General features: G+C 38.9%; 1 protein-coding gene across 1 annotated transcript; it reads right to left on the bottom strand.

Annotated features, from left to right (window-relative positions):
* Positions 1 to 4,043: 4,043 nt before the first annotated feature.
* LOC110378639 (oxysterol-binding protein-related protein 8) lies at positions 4,044 to 14,001 on the bottom strand. Its single transcript, XM_064035825.1, is given in 17 exon segments — positions 4,044 to 4,351; positions 6,584 to 6,751; positions 7,070 to 7,112; positions 7,876 to 7,996; positions 8,443 to 8,583; positions 9,194 to 9,205; positions 9,207 to 9,320; positions 9,646 to 9,702; positions 11,110 to 11,141; positions 11,621 to 11,716; positions 11,885 to 11,888; positions 12,322 to 12,428; positions 12,431 to 12,498; positions 12,978 to 13,156; positions 13,544 to 13,604; positions 13,606 to 13,678; positions 13,794 to 14,001. Coding segments are annotated over 17 exon segments (1,758 nt in total). The 3' UTR covers positions 4,044 to 4,077.
* Between the last annotated feature and the right edge of the window lie 2,650 nt (positions 14,002 to 16,651).

Genomic DNA, 16,651 nt, shown 5'->3' with positions numbered 1-16,651 from the left:
TCGTTTTTCACGATTTTATCTATAACTTTTGCTGCTACTTTAGCCTTGAAAAACTGATAATGACTGGCTGTAAGTGTCAAGCGAATCGATCGATCATAAGGTTAAGCAACTCTTAGAGCGGTCGGTCCGTGGATAGGTGACCATCTTGTCAAGTTCTTGACAAGTTCTTCCGTGTTTCGGAAGGCACGGTAAACTGTAGGTCCCGGCTGTCATTTGAACATCTTTGGCAGTCGTTAAGGGTAGTTCTAAACCAGAAATTCTGAAACCAGTCTTAGCAAGGCGTATCGTGCTGCCGGGTAACTGGGTTGAGGAGGTCAGATAGGTAGTTGCGCCTTGTAAAGCACTGGTACTCAGGTGAATCTAGTTAGACTGGAAGCCGACCCCAACATAGTTGGGAAAAGGCTCTGACAAATATACTAAGTTATATTTAATACACACACATTTATAAGAAATAAATACCTCAAGACACTTCCTTTACGTTTTCCCATTTTTATCCATTTTACTTTTCACATTATTTTGATCATATATTTTCTATTAAACACACAAATCATCAATCAATATAATAATTTGTTCAGTATTCCAGTTATCAATTAATTTTATAATATATTAAATAATGACGTCAGCCAAAGCGTTTTCTATTTTTTTTATATTTAATTTTATCACTTATTTTTGGATAAATTTAGGCAATAATATCTCATGGTTTTACTACAGTAGATATGCGGCTGTTCCCAATATCTGTTGATTTTCTTACTAAATAAACTTACAAATTGCCATCTCTAGTAAGAAAACAACAGTTAGGTAGAGTATTGGGACCAGCAACAATTTATAATTGTACACATTATAGAAAATAGTCAAAGAAAATCAACAAAATATCACCATTGTTTTATTTTATACATTGATATAGGGTAACTGGTAAATTACTGACCCATACTTGAATATTACATACTTGCTTCTACCCACAATTGAAGAGGTAAGTGGACAAAGGTTTTATCAGACAAAACTGAAAAATCGATTTTTGCATGGACATTTTGATTTTAACATTAAAAATTTTCTAATGTCCATATCTCAATTTGATTTTTTGTTAGTTAACACCTGAAATCAGCAACCCGCATTGAGCAAGCGTGGTGATTAATGCTCAATCCTTCTCCGTGTGAGAGGAGGTCGCAGCCCAGCAGTGGGACGATAAAAAGGCTGTAACAGTATCAGTAACCTTTGTAAACTTACCCCTTCAATTGCTTACAACTTTCCCAAAAGAAAACTTTTTATGTACTCATTAGTACAGTTTCAAACATCTATCATGTTATTGTGATTAAACTAATGAGGATAAGAAAGTTTCTTTTAACAAGTGTTCAAGTACAATTCACTAATTATGTCACCCTATGTTTAGTACTGTAAAAGTCCTACTCAAATGAAAGCTTTCTGCGGGTTGTTCGCGCGAGTTACCGCGGCGCTGGTACATAAAAGACCTATGACGGAACACGACGGTGTTTAGTCAGTAAGAGTCGACACTCCCTCACCGCTGCTAACCCACAGCGGGAGGGGTCATTTGATGATTTTGACGTCGTTAAAAATGATAGGTTTGTACATACAAAGACAGAATAATAATTACAATATTATTTTTCTATCTACGATAGTAAAACCAGAGACAGCTATATCACTTCAACGTTTCAAAATTTAACTAATAATCATATCATAATTATATAAATACAAAATTGTCTTTTAAACAGCCGTTTTATAAGTTAAAATTCCAAAATCCCTATGGCGGTAATGTACTAGATATATTACATAAATATCATTATAGTGCAACGAAAAATAATTTGAACATCTTTGGCAGTCGTTACGAGCAGTCAGAAGCCAGTAAGTCTGACAACCAGTCTTACCAAGGGGTATTGAGTTACCCGGTAACTAGGTTGAGGAGGGCAGATAGACAGTCTCTCCTTGTGGCACACTGGTACTCAGCTGAATCCGGTTAGACTGGAAGCCGACCCCAACATATTTGGGAAAAGGCTAGCCGGATGATGAGTGCAGCGTCAACCAACTTTGGAATCTTGAAGTTAGCCGTTTAACACCATGCACGCAGTAGAGTTTTGTTCATTTATTTTTGACTATTGTGAAGTCACTAGTAGCCAACTTCGGACAAGCAAAGCTTCTCGACAATATCTGTACGAACAAATGCGCAACGAGTCAAATGGCTAACTTCACAGTTGCAAAGATATTTGGCGCGAATTTTGGGGTCTATCTATAGTCTATACTCAATTTGAGCATATGACTTTTACAATCTTGATAATATGACTTTTATTTAGAAACTCACGTTTAAAAATATAATGCAGCTTTATTCAAAGTAATTACAATAAATAAATCTGTACTTGATTATTGTAATAATTATTTTAAGCAGCAGATTATTTGTTTAATATGAATTCGTGTAAAAGTCTTATCAAGATTGCCTAACGTTAAGTGCCTACTTAGTTTAGTGAAGTATAGTATATTTAGAATCCCTATTTTAAGTTCTACACCTTAAAAGAGTCAAAATAACACTATTACAACTTCATAAAATATCTTTGCTACTCTGAAGTTAGCAATTTGATGCCTCATGCGTGCGCAGTAGTATTTTCTTCGTATATTTTGACTATCATGAAGTCACTAGTCGTGGTGGCCTGGTGGGCAAAGAACCAACCTCTCGAGTATGAGGGCGCGGGTTCGAATCCAGGTCAGGCAAGCACCAATGCAACTTTTCTAAGTTTGTATGTACTTACTAAGTATATCTTAGACACCAGTGGCTGATAAAAGGTGAAGGAAAACATCTTGAGGGAACCTGGAATATATAGTCTGAAATCACCAACCCGCATTGAGCAAGCGTGGTGATTAACGCTCAATCCTTCTCCGTGTGAGAGGAGGCCGCAGCCCAGCAGTGGGACGATAAAAGGCTGTAACAGTAACAGAAGTCACTAGCAGCCAACTTCAGCACGATATAGTTATATGACTGGAACTGTTCAGACGTAAACCTGCCTCAATCTGGGCTGCGGGTTGTTCGCGCGAGTTACCGCGGCGCTGGTACATACGCGGCCTACGACGGAACACGACGGTTTTAATCAGCAAGAGTTGACACTCCCTCACCGCTGCTAACCCACAGCGGGAGGGTCGTTTGATGATTTTTGACGTCGGAAAAAGCCTGCCTCAATCTGTAAAATGTCTTCAATAGATTTTCAACCTTATCACAATAGTTGAAGGGCAATGTTTGATTGGTAAAATTTGACAAATTTGGGTAGGTTGACCTACTATCTTCTTCTTCTTTCGTGTCGATGACATGTCATATATTGAGACTACACTATGTCAGCCCAATATGTCGCCACAGCGAGAGCACGGCCGGATGCGCTCATTAAGTCCTGCCGCGAGCAAGTTTCAGGGCACAGTGGACATGAGATTAGGTGGTTTAAATACCAAAATATTTATTTAGAAAACATCTTGCACATAGATAGTTTAATTTACTAAATATACCAAGTACATTACCGCCATTTTGAAAAATACACACATCATAGACAATTAAAACTAAATAATTGGTCGATGTATTGTAACGCTAAAATAAAATTATCTGGCAACACTGCAATTCAATTTTAATTATAACCTTCAAAATTACATAATTCATTATTTATTTATAATTAAATATTCGTAATATATCCGTATTTAGTTTATAATTGCAAATATTTAAATTTATTCATTGTTCATTTATATTATAAATTTTCGCTAAAACGCATACACACATAAAATAGTAGAAATTTCACCAAATTATTCATTTTAACAGGGTAATTAAAACTACTATAATAAGTGAAATTTCTATCATTTTGAAGTAAATTAAAATGGCTTTTCAACACCCGCAAGAGGAAACTATTTTACAAAGGAATTATTTAAACTTAGGAACAATAAAATATATTTTCACACTTACGCGTAAGTGCACAACAGAGAATCGAACCGGCTACCTTTAGGTAAAACCGTCCTTCCCTTGCAGTCAAAAACCAAGCAAAACGAAAGCGTCAAAATCCAAAACCTCTTAGTATTAAAAAATACTCAAATTTTCTTACATCACATTGAATTTTTAAAGTGGCAACACTGTTCAGTCTTTTGGTAGAAAACCCAGTTTAGTAGTGCTTGCAACACCATGGCTAGGACGAAACCTCCAAAGAGGTCCCATGAGTGACTGGATGTAGGTACCCGGCCTACGTTCAGAGGTCTGTTTGAAGCCGCTTGTCTCTGGGCTTCGCTGATAGTTTCAACCGATTTGGATAGGCGTTCTATCGCTAGAGTTTGTTCTCTTAATGCTGTGTCTATGGCGTATAGACTTTGTTTGAGTGTCCGTCTGTAAAAGAAAAATATTAATTAATATCGAATAATGCGATATTTTGTATGCACGGTTTCATGTGTTACACTGGTACTGTTACAGTTGCATCTGCTTAGACGGGGACTGGACGAATAGTATCTTCCCAGAATATAAACCACACTATAGACTTTCAATGTAGTGCATACATACAATTTCTAAATACTTATAAATGTATTCAAAAATGACATGTTCAAAAATACTGTAGGTAAAGGATATTTTTGACGTGATAACGTCTTATGTTTCGATACCGCGGGAGACATTCATGAAAAGTCCGTAACGTCGGATATCGAAGCACGCTTGACATAAGACTTATCAGAAAATATTCTATTCTGAAAAGACGTTATCGCGTAAAAACTTAGTTCGTATACTGACTTTACAGACAACCATTCTTTTTATAGTAAAGACACATTAAAACTAAATGATCCATTAAATATCGTCATGATATAATATTTCTACATCTAATACAATAATGAACCATTAAAAATAACAGAATATAAAATCAACATTAAACTACTTACAACTGTCTAAAAATCTAAAAAAGTATCTAGACTAACGACGATATTCTCACGTGAAATTTCTGTTCTTCTGATCTGTGCGGCTTTCGTCTGACTTGTTGACGTGTTTCGAAAAGTCAGACGAGGGTCTGCCTTTCATGTCTATCCTGCGAAATGGGGAGTGGGGAATTGGCTTTAGGAGGGAGGATGGCTAAGATTTTGGTGTTAGGGTGGGAATTTGGTGTTTTTAACCCTGGTTTGGTATTTAATCGTTTAAAGAGTATGGCTAAATTACCCCAGTTATTTTTGTTATAAATGAAACTAAGTTAATTAACCCTTAAAAATGAATTTTAACTTTATTCAAAATTCGAAAGAACAAGGTATTTTTACTTTCCTTTAAAATTATAAATGCAAAAGTAGCGCTACCTTTCTGTCGGACTTTCACGCCGAAGCTACTGTACCGATTCAAATAAAATTTGGTATACAGTCTATCGCCTGAGAAAGGACATCGCCAGGCTACCTTTTCTGCAGGTGTAGTAAAATATCAAGTTAAAACTTAGTCCTTACAGTAGAAATTGCTCAATGGGCCAGACATTCTACAATCATCAATATAATTTAATACTTATCGCATCAAAATAAAGTACATATTCGAATGTCCGATGCGCAGACCTTGAAAAATTTACCTTATTATCGAAAGGATAAGAACTAAACTGCATTGCAAGTGATATTATAATAGTTTTGAGGTTACGAACCCCGACACTCGTTCCTGAGAAGGCGGTTCTTTCTCTTCAGTGTCTCGCCGGCGTGGTACTCTGGTCAACATTATAATATTTTTAAAGACGTGACTGTCTAACCTCCCACTCAGAGACATTTACCGTCTTACCACAAAAACTTTTAACGTCAGTTTAAGACTTGTCTAAAAATGTCAAATTATGACCTTGACATATGGTTCATTTTGCAGCCAAAATTTTTAGACAAGTGTAAAACAGGGTTTTAAGTTTTTGTAGTAGTAATTAATGATTACTAGTCACTCCTTAGTGACGGAATGTCATACAAATCCTTCACTAAGGAATGGCTTAAGTAACCATTAAATGTCTCTGAATGGGGAGGTAAGCCGCGCAGATCGCTTGTGTTAAGCAACGCTTGGCGCCGTCAGTCCGTCAATGGGTGACCAATGACCATCTTGTCATAACGAGTTCTTCCGTGTTTCGAAAGAATATAATAAACTGTAGGTCCCGGCTATCATTTGAACATCTTTGGCAGTCGCTACGGGTATTGTGTTGCCCGGGTAACTGGGTTGAGGAGGTCAGATAGGCAGTCGCTCCTTGTAAAACACTGGTACTCAGCTGCATCCGGTTAGACTGGAAGCCGACCCCAACATAGTTGGGAAAAGGCTCTGGAGATGATGATTGTATTTCCTTCGTTTACTTAAAACAGACACCAGACATTAAAACTGGGAATAGGATACTGGTGATAGGACAGGATAAAATTTTCTTCTCAACTCCTCAAGCCAGCCCACCTATCTAAGATACCGCCGCCCTGGCACATAAAAAGGCCTACGACGGAACACGACGGTGTTTAGTCAGTAAGAGTTGACACTCCCTCACCGCTGCTAACCCACAGCGGGAGGGGCATTTGATGATTTTTGACGTCGTTAAAAAAAGCCCACCTATCTACCTAAAGAAACCTATAGCAATACCTATATTCTTCTACTTACGCAGAACTCTTAGGTCGAGCCAGTTCATCATGGCTGTCGGAATCTGACATTCTTCTAGCTAGATCTCGTCTCAATTCCACACTGGTCTTGACAGGAGGTGGTCCTTCTCGAAGGGTTTTAATTACAAAATCCTCTTCGTATTCTATTATTTCGTCTGCTTGCCATGGCCTGCAAAGGTGATAAATATGATTTGAAGATGAGGTTAAGCAACGCTTACGTGGATGGGTGACTTTGATCTTGGCACAGGTCCGAGTTTCGGATGGCACGATAAACTGTAGGTCCGGGCTGTCATTTGAACATTTTGGCAGTCGTTACGGGTAGTCAGAAGCCAGAAAGTCTGACGAACAGTCGTACCTAGGGTTATTGGATTACCCCGGGTAACTGGGTTGAGGAGGTCAGATAGGCAGTCGGTCGGTTAGACTGAAAGCTGACCCCAACATAGCTGGAAAAAGGCTAGGCAGACGGAATAATTATGAATATACTTACGTTGTGTTTAAATGATTGTACACCCATCCTTGATCTGTGACACCTGCAAGATCAGAAAAACATATTTTATAATAGTATCATATAAAATTATATATTATTGTTCCAGTTGGGTGCCAAATTACTACGAATGTATTTGTATTTTGAGGTCGCCAAGAGCCATTTTAATTCGCACGTCAATGGGACTAGCTTTCGACTAACTGGATGAACACATTATACTCGTAGTTTGTGCACATTTGCTTGGACACAGGTGCACTCACTATTCCTTCACTCTCATAGCGCGATGTGACGACAATCTTACACCACGGAGAGAGATCACAAGCAGAATCTCCTTACATAAGTACAACTGCCGAGGTCAACAATCGGCTACGACGACATCCTACTAAATTCGAACTGTCTGTCTATCTGTTACGCTTTCACGTTCAAACCATTGAATTGATTTCAATTCAATTTGGATCAGACATAGAGTTGACCTTGAGAAAGACCATAGGATAGTTTTATCCCGGAATTTTGAAGAATTCTCTTGAAAACCGAACTCTACGCGGGCGAAGCCGAGGGCGGAAGCTAGTTAACTGATAATTAAAAATCTTATCTATCTACATATCTCTGTACTTTTAATATTATAAAGCTGAAGAGTTTGAGAGCGGTAATCACAGAAACTATTCGTTCGATTTGAAAAATCGTTTCGGTGTTAGATAGCCCCTTTATCGAGGAAGACTATAGGCTACTTATTATGCGGGTTCAAGCAGAGGTTCCCACGGGATGTGGGTGAAACCGCAGGATAACGACTAATGGTATATGAGTATTACCGTCAGGCGGCGCAGCATGCGGGTTCCTGTGGAAGAGTCTCGGCATCCACGGCGTCACGAGGTTCCGCGCCCGGCCGCGCTGAGCCTCCTCTATTATCGTCTTCTGCTCTGTGGCTGCTATCTAGAAGATAAATATTGAAATGGTGATCAAAATGTGTTGTTGGGAAGAAGAAATGGTAGAACAAACTCCTCATCAACACACTGTTCATTGTGAAACTGCCATACCCAATATTCTATATCTGTTAATTTGCTCACTAGTGATGAAGTTTTGGCATTAGCCTCGTACAAGTAATGTTCGTATTGACTAACTGACCAAGTGAGTGACTGATTGAGTGCATTAATGACCAAGTGAGTGACTTATTGAGTGCATTAATGACCAAGTGAGTGACTGATTGAGTGCATTAATGACCAAGTGAGTGACTGATTGAGTGCATTAATGACCAAGTGAGTAACTGATGGAGTGCCTTAAAGACCGAGTGAGTTACCGATTGAGTGTCTAATTGAGTGCTTCAATGACCTCTTGCTTTTATATCTTGAGATACATATGTAGATGATGGTATCCCTTACCTGGTCCTCATTCTGTATGGCCTCAGAGACTTTGATCCACAGCTTGGCAGACTCGAAGTCTTGCTGTTTCTCCATGCTCATGAGGTATCGAGGTAATCGCTGTTCTTTTAGTACAGACACGTCGAATAGGTTTGATTCTTCCTGTAAAAGTGAAATATTTTTGATAAATAAATAAATTATATTAAAATATGAAGAAAATTTATTTATTTACACTTCAAGTACAAAAGGTCCACTTAATGCCACAAGGCATTCTCTACTACTAAACCATTTGAAACCAAAAATCCAAGAGTTGATTCTTTCTGTAAAATATTTTGGATAAATAAATAAATTGGATTAGAATATTAAGAGAATTTATTTTGACTTTCACATAAAAAGGTTAATTGGCGGACCTAGTGCCACAATGCATTATCTACTATTCAACCATTTGAAACCAAAAACCAAGAATTCTGAAACAGGAAACGACTTGAAAGGAAAAATTTAAATATTCTTGTGCCGGTTTCAATAAAAATTTATTAAGAAATCGGGTGGCACCCGAGGCGATATGTAACCTTGCGAACAAAGAAGGCCGCAAAGATAAGCGCTGACCGGCGCAGACAAAGCTGGAAACTTATAAGCGCTTACCAGCGCTGTCAAGCGCCGATAAGCGCTTATCCAGCTTCTTCCAGCTTTCTGTATACGCCCTTACGTAGAAAGCTTTTCTTTAGAAAATAAATATTTTTCTTTAAAAAGATACGTTCTAAAGTACACTTACCCCGGTCTTCTTTATCCTTAATATCAATCTTGCCGTCCCAATATCCTTCTAGTACGGCAACAGTTTCTTTACCACGTTTAATTCTACCCTGGATGGAGTTCGTCTGATCTGCACCGCCTAGGAACGACTGTTGAAAAAATAAATGTATTAAGAATAGATAAAATCATCTGCCTAGCCTTTGGCTAAATATGTTAGGGTCGGCTTCCAGTCTAACCGGATGCAGCTGAGTGTGTTCCTATGTGCAGCTCCTGTTATACAAGGAGCGACTGCCTGTCTGACCTCCTCAACCCAGTTACCCGGGCAATCCAATACCCTTGGTAAGCCTGGTTGTCAGACTTTCTCGCTTCTGTAGATAGAAGCGAGAAGGTACTCAGATTTATCTAGTGAAACTGGAAGACGACCCAATATAGTTGGGAAAAGGCTAGCAGATAAGATGATGACAAATTACTCACCCTTAGTTTAAATTCTACGTCCGCTTGATAGCCAGTATCGGGACACATAACATGTACCTGAAAACAAACAAAAATAATAATTTTAAAAGTAGTTCTCTCATGAACGAATAGAGAGTGAGAGATAACAGATAGAGTTAGAGTTCCTGACGTACCAGCCTATTCCAATAAGCTATCTATCTGTTTGATTTCTTACTAGATATCTAATTTTGACATATATGTATAATATATATGTAATGTATTTGCCGCAACTCTAGTTATGAAAACTACAAATAGATAGGATATTGGGAACGACTGAAAGTGTATTATACTTATAGAGAGACGAGAGACCTAGAGAGAGAGAAAGGGAGCGAGAACGAGAGAAAGTTAAAGAGACACAAAGACAGTAAGAGATAGAGAAAGTAAGAGTCACAAAGTACGTAATATATCCTTACCTTTCCCCTAACTCCATGCTAAGAGTACCAATAACAATGCCTTTACAGTGAGCATAGGGGGCAGTAGTGATGTAGGTCTCGCCCCAGTTCAGCAGGTGAATCGGGCGCAACCCTCTAGTATGTGCAGTTCACTAAGTGTGGGTTTCTATAAGCTATCTACCTGTTCATTTGATTACTAGAGACCGAATTTTAACAGCCCCATAATGTAAGTCAGCAAAACAAAAGATATTATATCTGAACGGCTGTAAGTAAATAGAGTGGAGAGACGGTGAAAGAGTGAGGGAGAGAGAAAGAGATAGAGGAAGAGAGAATCAGACGGAGCAAGACAGAGAGCGAGAGGGAGCAAGAGAGACAGTGAGAGTCACAAATAGAGTAAGAGACACAAGTAATGAGTGTGGACGAGTGGAGAGACCTAGGGAAAGAGACTTAGAGAGAAACCAAGAAAGAGAGAGGAGAGAGAAAAAAAAGTAAGAATATTACCTTTCCCCCATGACCAATGCAATGAAATGTTACAGTGAGCATAGGGGCAGTAGTGATGTAGGTCTCGCCCCAGTTCAGCAGGTGAATCCGGCGCAACCTCTAGTATGTGCAGTTCACAAAATGTAGGATTTCAATAAGCTATCTATCTAGCTATCTAAGCTATCTAATGTTGACATCAGCCTCATACAAAAAGTGTGTCCTGTAAGTCCTAATTCTAGTGAGAGAAAAGAATGACACAAAAGAGAAAGAGTCACACACACACAGAGAGAGAGAGAGAGAGAGAGAGTCACAGAGAGAGGAAAAGAGAGAGAGTCACAGAGTGAGAGAGAGAAGAGTCACACACAGAGAGAGAGAGAGTCACACAGAGCAGAGGAGAGAGCAGAGAGAGGTGAGGGAAAGAGAGAAGAAAGTGAGAGAGAGACAGAGAGGAGAGAGAATGAGTCACGCCTTACCTTTTCCCCTAACTCCATGCTAAGAGTACAATGACAATGCCTTTACAGTGCGCATAGGGCAGTAGTAATGTAGGTCTCTGGGTTCAGCAGGTGAATCCGGCGCAACCCTCTAGTATGGCTGACGTTGAGTTACCTGAAATTACATAAAAATAATAAGTTTAAACAAAACAAGCATATAGCAAAAATACTTAGATGCTCGTGGCTACATAACAACTAAAAGTAAAATACTAAAAGTTCTTTGCGTTTTTTCGAAGCATGTAATGTTGGTGAGCTGTTATTTGAACATCTTTGGCTCATAACCCGTCTTACTAAGGGGTATAATAAAATTATTAAGGGTATTGAGTTGTCCGGGTAACTGGGCTGAGGTGGTCAGATAGGCAGTCGCTCCATGTGGCACGATTCAATTTTAACAAATATTATAAATACGAAAGTAACGCGGTCTGTGTGTCCATTTAAAATGTTATTTAGTACACAAATGATCAGGTCTAGAACTAATACTAGTCTTAAACAAAGGCTTGTTTTAATCTGGGTAAAGGAAGTACTTGGTCTTCTAATAAAAACTGAAGTAATTTATCAAATTGTTATTATAAAATTAAATAATTTATGACTTACCGTAGAATTTGGATTTAGCTAATAGACTGCCTTCTATGACGAAACCCTCCTTCCTATTCGTCACGTAGAAAGCTGACACTGGGGGTGATGGGATACCTGAAAGTCATAGAAACATATTTAAATTATATTTAAGGGTAAAATTGAGAAAATAGTGGGACACATAGGAAGAGTTCGTGGCTAAGTTACAGCCCCAAAGGTTTTGTCATGACGAGTTCCTTCGAGTTTCGAAGGCACAGCTAATTGTTGGGTCCCGGCTATCGTTACGGATCTGAAACCAGAAAGTCTGACAACCAGTCTTATTTTCAATCTGGACTCCTTAACCTAGTTAGCCGGGCAACACGATACCTCCTTAGTCAGACTTCCCGGCGCTCTGATAGACCGACCAGCGTAGTAGTTACTACCCAAGACTGTAGGCTCTTGTTAGTACTAAACATGACACTAGATGGCGCTATTTTTAACCTTATATAAAAGGCAATAGAGTCTAAATTCATTCACCTATTCCATCACACCAATGAGTAGTCTTTGTTCTTATGTCCTCAACTTACTAAATCCGCCACTAGATGGGTTATATTCAACCTTAATTACCAAGCACTAAGGTCTACTTATCACGGTATCTGTGGAGATCTAAGGGGAGGCCTATGTTCAGCAGTGGACGTCCTATGGCTGAGATGATGATGATGATGAAGGTCTACTTCCCTCACCTGTTCAGCCACGTAATAAGTATAGGAGTCCTGGCTATGACGCCAACAGCAGCGGAAGGTCTCGCCCAGCACCGGGTTGTAAGGCTTCTTCAGACCCTTGGGTTTCGGTACAAACCGGACAGGTACCAGCGAACGACCGCCACGAATCTTTGGTATGGGTCCACTATTTGTTGGGCTCTGAAAATTGGAGAGAAATTTTGATTAATATTATAAAGCTGAAGACTTTGTTTGTTTGAACGTGCTGAGCTTTAGAAAACTGTACCAAGATATTTGAAAGCAGAACAGTTTTTGTTTGTATGCGCAAAATTCAGGAACTATTTGAAAAAATATTTCAGTGTTACATAGACGAGGAAGGTTAAGTAAGCGGTAAGCGGATAACTTGCTCACATCATCGGTTCTGTTTTCAAAAAATACATCCTCGAAAGTTTGTACGAACATACGGATTTTCGTTCCTCTTCCGCGCAAAAACTAACGAATGGGTTTTGATGATACTTAGCACTAACAGCTCATATATTAGAATTACATAGAGGTTACTTTATCCATTTGCAGGAAAGAGTTCCATCGGGATGCTGGTGACACAGCTAGTAAAGAAAATAGAGCATACAACAGAACCATATTGAGGACCCCTTTTTAAAAGACCCTTCAAAGCTACTCACTGCGCCAATATATCAGCATGATAGTAATTATCGGACAGCTTGTCGAGGAAGGACCTCGGCTCCAGGATGAACGTCGGCAGCACAACCTTGCTGAGGTCCATGCTGGGTCGCACCTGCTTCAGCAGGAACCAGAGGAGAGACTTGTTCTCTTCAGCCACTTCTTCTTCTATCAGGCCGGCCTGAGGAAACGGAAATTATCTGTATGTTAAATCAAAATAAAAATCGTTTATTCATACTTGGTTGGTAAAAGTAATCTTAGACACCAATGGCTGATAAAAAGGTGAAGGAAAACATCTTTAGGAAACCTGACTATATAGTCTGAAATCATCGACCCGCATTGAGCAAGCGGGGTGATTATTGCTCAATCATTCTCCTTGTGAGGAGGCCGCAGCAAGGAAGTGGGACGATAAAAAGGCTGTAACAGTAACATACTGGCTGAAAAACACAGCCCCGGTAGGCCTTGGCCCTCCTACCCCACTGGGTTGACAACTACCTTACTTACCCATACAAACACAACGTGCCTATACATTTACACACAAGTATAACGAGCTTTGATTAAGACTCACCACGCCAATATCGAAATTGGTGTCCGCAACATAGCTAGCCTCGATCTCGGCCAGTATCTCCTGCTTTGTCCGGCCGGTTCGGCATTCCGATACGAGACGCCTCGCTGTCCGAGTCTGACGCGGCGCCGGCTAGCTCTGTGGGGAGGGGAGGGTGTTAGCTGCTCTAGCAAACGTGTTAGGTGTGGGTCTAGCTGTGTTTGGGGGTGCAGTGAAAACCGTATTAGTGCTATGGTACGTTTTGTATTATTACGACTGCCGACTGCATACTGCAGTTGCATGAAGTCGGCCGTAGCTGCACTACTGGTTTGAAACTCAGCACAAGCTGGATCAATTTCTAGAATCTGACATCGCGCAGCCATGCAGTCGCGACATGTGTGGTAGGCAGTCGCAGCCAGCAGCAAGAACTTAAAACGAACCTTTAGGGTCGGTGCACATCTGACGGAAAGTCCGCCGCACATTTTGTCAACCATATACGGTATGACACGGACGACGTATTTTCTTTCAGGTATCCAGCGACCCTAAGGTAAATGCTTCAACTGGTAGCGAGTAATTCAAATACAGAATTGTTTTCTTTATGTTACTTGAAATTAAAAAAGAAGTTAATAAATTTTCCTTCAAAATAAAGAAATTTGAATTCAATCAGTTTTCGGAGTTAAAGAAAGACATCAAATATAACATCGAGTTAGGTATATCCCACTTAAATGACAAGGTTTTCACTGCACGCCTGAAAATGTGTCTGCACTAAAATTATGTGCAGAGAGCACAATACTAAAACATTAGATGGGTACAGTCGTTTTCTGAATTGAGAATTAACGTTCAATTACTTATTCTATTTTTAAAATTATTTTCCAAAAGGAGCCGTTAACTCTCAATTAAAAACGGATAAATTTATTAGAATAAGAGAAGTAAACTTTAATAGTAAAAGAGTAAGTACTAGCTTTAAATACTTAGAATTTTGAAAAGACGCTAGCTTATTACGAAATCACAAGTAAGAGCTCAATTCATTTTGAAAACAATTTAGAATATTAGCTTTTTAGCAGAATACATAAAGTGCATTTAAAATATTCGCAACAATCCCTAAGCAAGGTAAAAATATGCAAATAAGGCAGAAAATCAGCTTTTTTTGAAAGACAAGTTTAGAAAGACAGCCTTAAAAACGCTCGAGCTTCATACATAGATACATAGGTAGTGATGACACTACCTATGTGTTAGCACTGGTAAGAAGAAGCAGCTGAGTATCAGTGTATCACAAGGAGCAACTGCCTATCTGACTTCCTCAACCCAGTTACCCGGGCAACCAGATGTACTTTGTCAAGACTGGATGTTAGACTTTCTGGCGTGACAAGATGTTCAAATGGCAACAAAAGAATTCCTCAGCTACATAAACTATGTATGTATGTATATAATGGTATATATTAAGCGCGTCATTCACCGTCTGTACGGTCATCTAATTTAAGAAATCGTTGCTAAGCACATCTTTTATTGAACGGTACTTGACTCTATAAATAAACGGTAAAAGATTTATTTCGATTGCATTAAAAGGAACTCATGTCAGGGCGATAACAGAAATTGTTTCTGCAAAAATCATTGGGAGATTTAACAATTTATGAACCTTTGAAATGCACTATAAGGAAAACTGTCAAAACAGAAAAAGTTCAGAGATAAAGGATCATTTGCAACAGTGGTAGATTTTGATGTTGTTTTCAGAGAAAATTACTTCACTACATAGTATAAAACAAAGTCGCTTTTTCTGTCCCTATGTCCCTTTGTACACTTAAATCTTCAAAACTACACAACCGATTTTCATATGGTTTATAGATAGAGTGATAAAAGCGGAGTAATATTTTATTTTATTTATTTGGGAAAAAACAGTGACACATTACATTTTGACATGATATAAATACAAGCAATTATGAACAAATGTGTTACCAACGCAATTTTTCCATAAAATACATTAAACAGGCTTATTTGCTAACAGTTATTATAAATATGTATAATAACATACATTAAATAGTGGGGAAATATAGTTATCCCGTGCGAAGCCAGCGGTCGCTAGTTTTGTATAAAATATTGTACAACATCATTTGCAACTACTCCGTTACATATAAGACCATCAGGCGGATTTGAGAAAAATCTGACTTGTAATACGTTTGGAAGAAACTCTGTCGATAGAAGAAAATGACCGTTAAAAATAAATGGCACATCTAGTTACGCCCTTACAAGACATCTGGTTTGCCTTAGACAGGTAGCAGACACATTTATTTATTGATCTTTGGATGATAAACTATTTTTAGAACACGTTTTAAGAAATGTTCCTTCCATTCTATCGCGAAGGAGATTTGATTTCGGGTGATATCAACTTGGCGATCAGAGTCGAAAATTTTTGGAATATCATCACCTCGGAATCAAACGACTCAGGTGACCGGAGGCGATTTCGCGGAATCAAATAACCCACGCCATCAGAGAAAAGTAAACCTTAAGAAAGATTAGAAAGACGATGTTCCCATTTTTAGGACATATTAAAACTCCTCATTCTCATCCTCCGAGCCTTTTTCCCAACTATGTTTGGCGTATGCGGCTTCCAGTCTAACCGGATGTAGTTGAGTACCAGCGCTTTACAAGAAGCGACTGCCATATCTGACGCCCTCAACCCAGTTACCTGGGCAACTTAATACCCTTGGTTAGACTGGTGTCAGACTTACTTGCTTCTGACTACCCGTAATGCTAGGATGTTCGATGGCAGCCGGGACCTACAGTTTAACGTGCCATCCGAAACACAGTCATTGGTGTCTAAGATATACTTAGAAAGGACATATTAAAACTATAGAAAAGAATAAAGTCCATATCAATTTCGAAAACTAACCTCCATTAGAAACAAAAACATCTCTATTACTATCAGCCTGATGCAAACACATTTTATAACCACCATCTTCGGTCTTCGTGAAATCCGACAGTATGGCGGAATCTACCGAATACTTCGATCTAGCGCGAAAATACTCCCATTCCCTGGTTCTGAGTACTGTCGCGTCAATTTTTTCTTTCTTGCAAGCAAAGAGAATATACTCGATCTCCTTCGTTCTTTGTCCTTCATTTTGTATTTAGAATTAT

The sequence above is a fragment of the Helicoverpa armigera genome, chromosome 8 (assembly GCF_030705265.1).
Source record: "Helicoverpa armigera isolate CAAS_96S chromosome 8, ASM3070526v1, whole genome shotgun sequence".
Lineage (NCBI taxonomy): Eukaryota > Metazoa > Arthropoda > Insecta > Lepidoptera > Noctuidae > Helicoverpa > Helicoverpa armigera.
The sequence above is the reverse complement of the archived record's forward strand: the minus strand, read 5'-3'. Positions and strand labels throughout refer to the sequence as shown.